Source organism: Alexandromys fortis, unplaced genomic scaffold (assembly GCF_014885135.2).
Source record: "Alexandromys fortis isolate MF-2015 unplaced genomic scaffold, M_Fortis_MF-2015_v1.1 scaffold_560, whole genome shotgun sequence".
In the NCBI taxonomy this organism is placed as follows: Eukaryota; Metazoa; Chordata; class Mammalia; order Rodentia; family Cricetidae; genus Alexandromys; species Alexandromys fortis.
In genome coordinates this window covers 14530-16078 of record NW_026068434.1, presented here as the reverse complement: position 1 = coordinate 16078, position 1549 = coordinate 14530, and the positions used below count along the sequence as shown (strand labels likewise).

The 1549-nt window shown below is 44.0% G+C and overlaps 1 protein-coding gene across 1 annotated transcript in view; it reads left to right on the top strand.

Moving 5' to 3' along the window:
- Positions 1-404: 404 nt before the first annotated feature.
- LOC126495693 (leukocyte-associated immunoglobulin-like receptor 2) overlaps positions 405-1549 on the top strand; it is an 8124-nt gene continuing 6979 nt past the window's right edge. Inside the window, exons 1-2 of the mRNA XM_050133293.1 lie at positions 405-581; positions 824-859. Coding sequence (XP_049989250.1) covers positions 551-581; positions 824-859 — 67 coding nt within the window. The 5' untranslated portion in view covers positions 405-550. The remainder of the gene's footprint in view (positions 582-823; positions 860-1549) is intronic.

Below are 1549 nucleotides of genomic sequence, written 5' to 3'. Positions count from 1 at the left end.
CTGAATGTGGTTGTGTGTTTGTGCAGACTGAGGGGCTACTGACAGTGGCACTGGGATTTGTCTCTTCTGCATGTACTGGCTTTTTTGGGATCCTAAACTCTTTGGATGTATACCTTGCTCAACCTAGATGTAGTAGGGAGGGCCTTTGACTTGTCACAGAGCAAGGTGCCTTGTTCTCGTTTAGGATTGGAAAAGGAGGGGGGAATGGTGTGGGGAGGGAGTGGGAATTTGAATTGGTATTTTTTAAAAAGTAATAAAATAAATAAAAAAGCTGAAAAAAACCCAAGAAAAATAAAAATGCACCATGGATTAAAAAAAAAAACACAGTACAGGAAGTATATAGAGGAACTGTTGCTTAGCCCTGAGCTTTGGTGTCAAATTGAGTCAGCGTCAAGTCTTGAGAAAGAGCATATCCACTTTCTGTTTGTACTGTGTGTCCTCATCCTGACAGCATTCCGGGCTACAGTTTGTTCTATCCCGTTGCTGTGTCCCACTGTGCAGACTGTATCACCAGTTCTGTTTCTGTGGAGATCGGGCATGAGACACTGCCATGGTCCTTGGAGCTGCTCTTCCTGGACTTGGTAAGTATGACAGGGGTCATCATTTTTAGCTATTGTGGTAGTGAGTACAGAGTCCCAGGTTTATAACCTAGGCTCCTCTCATAGAACTCTTCTTCAATGAAGACCTGGTCTGGTGGCTGCAGAGCAGTCTTCCTTGACTTTAGCCTGTCCATTGGGACCTGGTCTTTTGATCTGAGCTCTGGGATCTGGGTCAGTTTATAACAGGACAGATTTCCCTCATCAGTCTTTTGCTCTATTTTCAGTGTTTTTAATGGTGCAGAGGACCTGGGCACAGTATGGTGAGTCTGTTCTCTGTTTTAGCCCTGGGGAACTAAGTTGGCTGGGAGTAGCATGGGAGGAGCTTGAAGCATCTTGTGTAGATCCTGGGACGGGATTTTTCACTGGCATCCACTGGCACACTTACTTAATGATCCGTACTAACTACTGTAGTCATCTCTGGGGTGGGGATTCTCGACTGTGCTCCAGTAAAGCCTGCATGATATGTGTCTCAGAAGGATATTGAATAAATGGCACAGAGGAGGGGGCACCTGCACACGTTTCCTCCCGAAGAGATAGATATTTGATTTTGAATTTGTTTCAATTTTCCTCCTATCTCTTCTCATTTGGGCTTTGCCTTGCTCTCTTACTGATTCTGCCATTGCTAAGGCTTGTCATCCATGAGACAGAGTTGAATAAAATACTGTCTAGTGTGTGTGTTGCATTAATCGGATTCATTTATTTTCAGAGGCTCCCAGGCTTTGTGTGACTTTGTAGGTGGGAATAGTGTTTGGGTTTTTCATGGACACAAGAGACAAAATCAAACATAGGTCATTGATTTGAATGGATTTCCCGTTGAATATCCCAGAGAAATGGGACAATTTGGTGATAAGAATAGCAGCCTATAGGGTTCATTCCTGGGCTGATAGGACACAAGTAGAGAAGCCACTGATAGTGTTAAGGTTTGAGGGTTATTCTGGCATTGTTTGGGA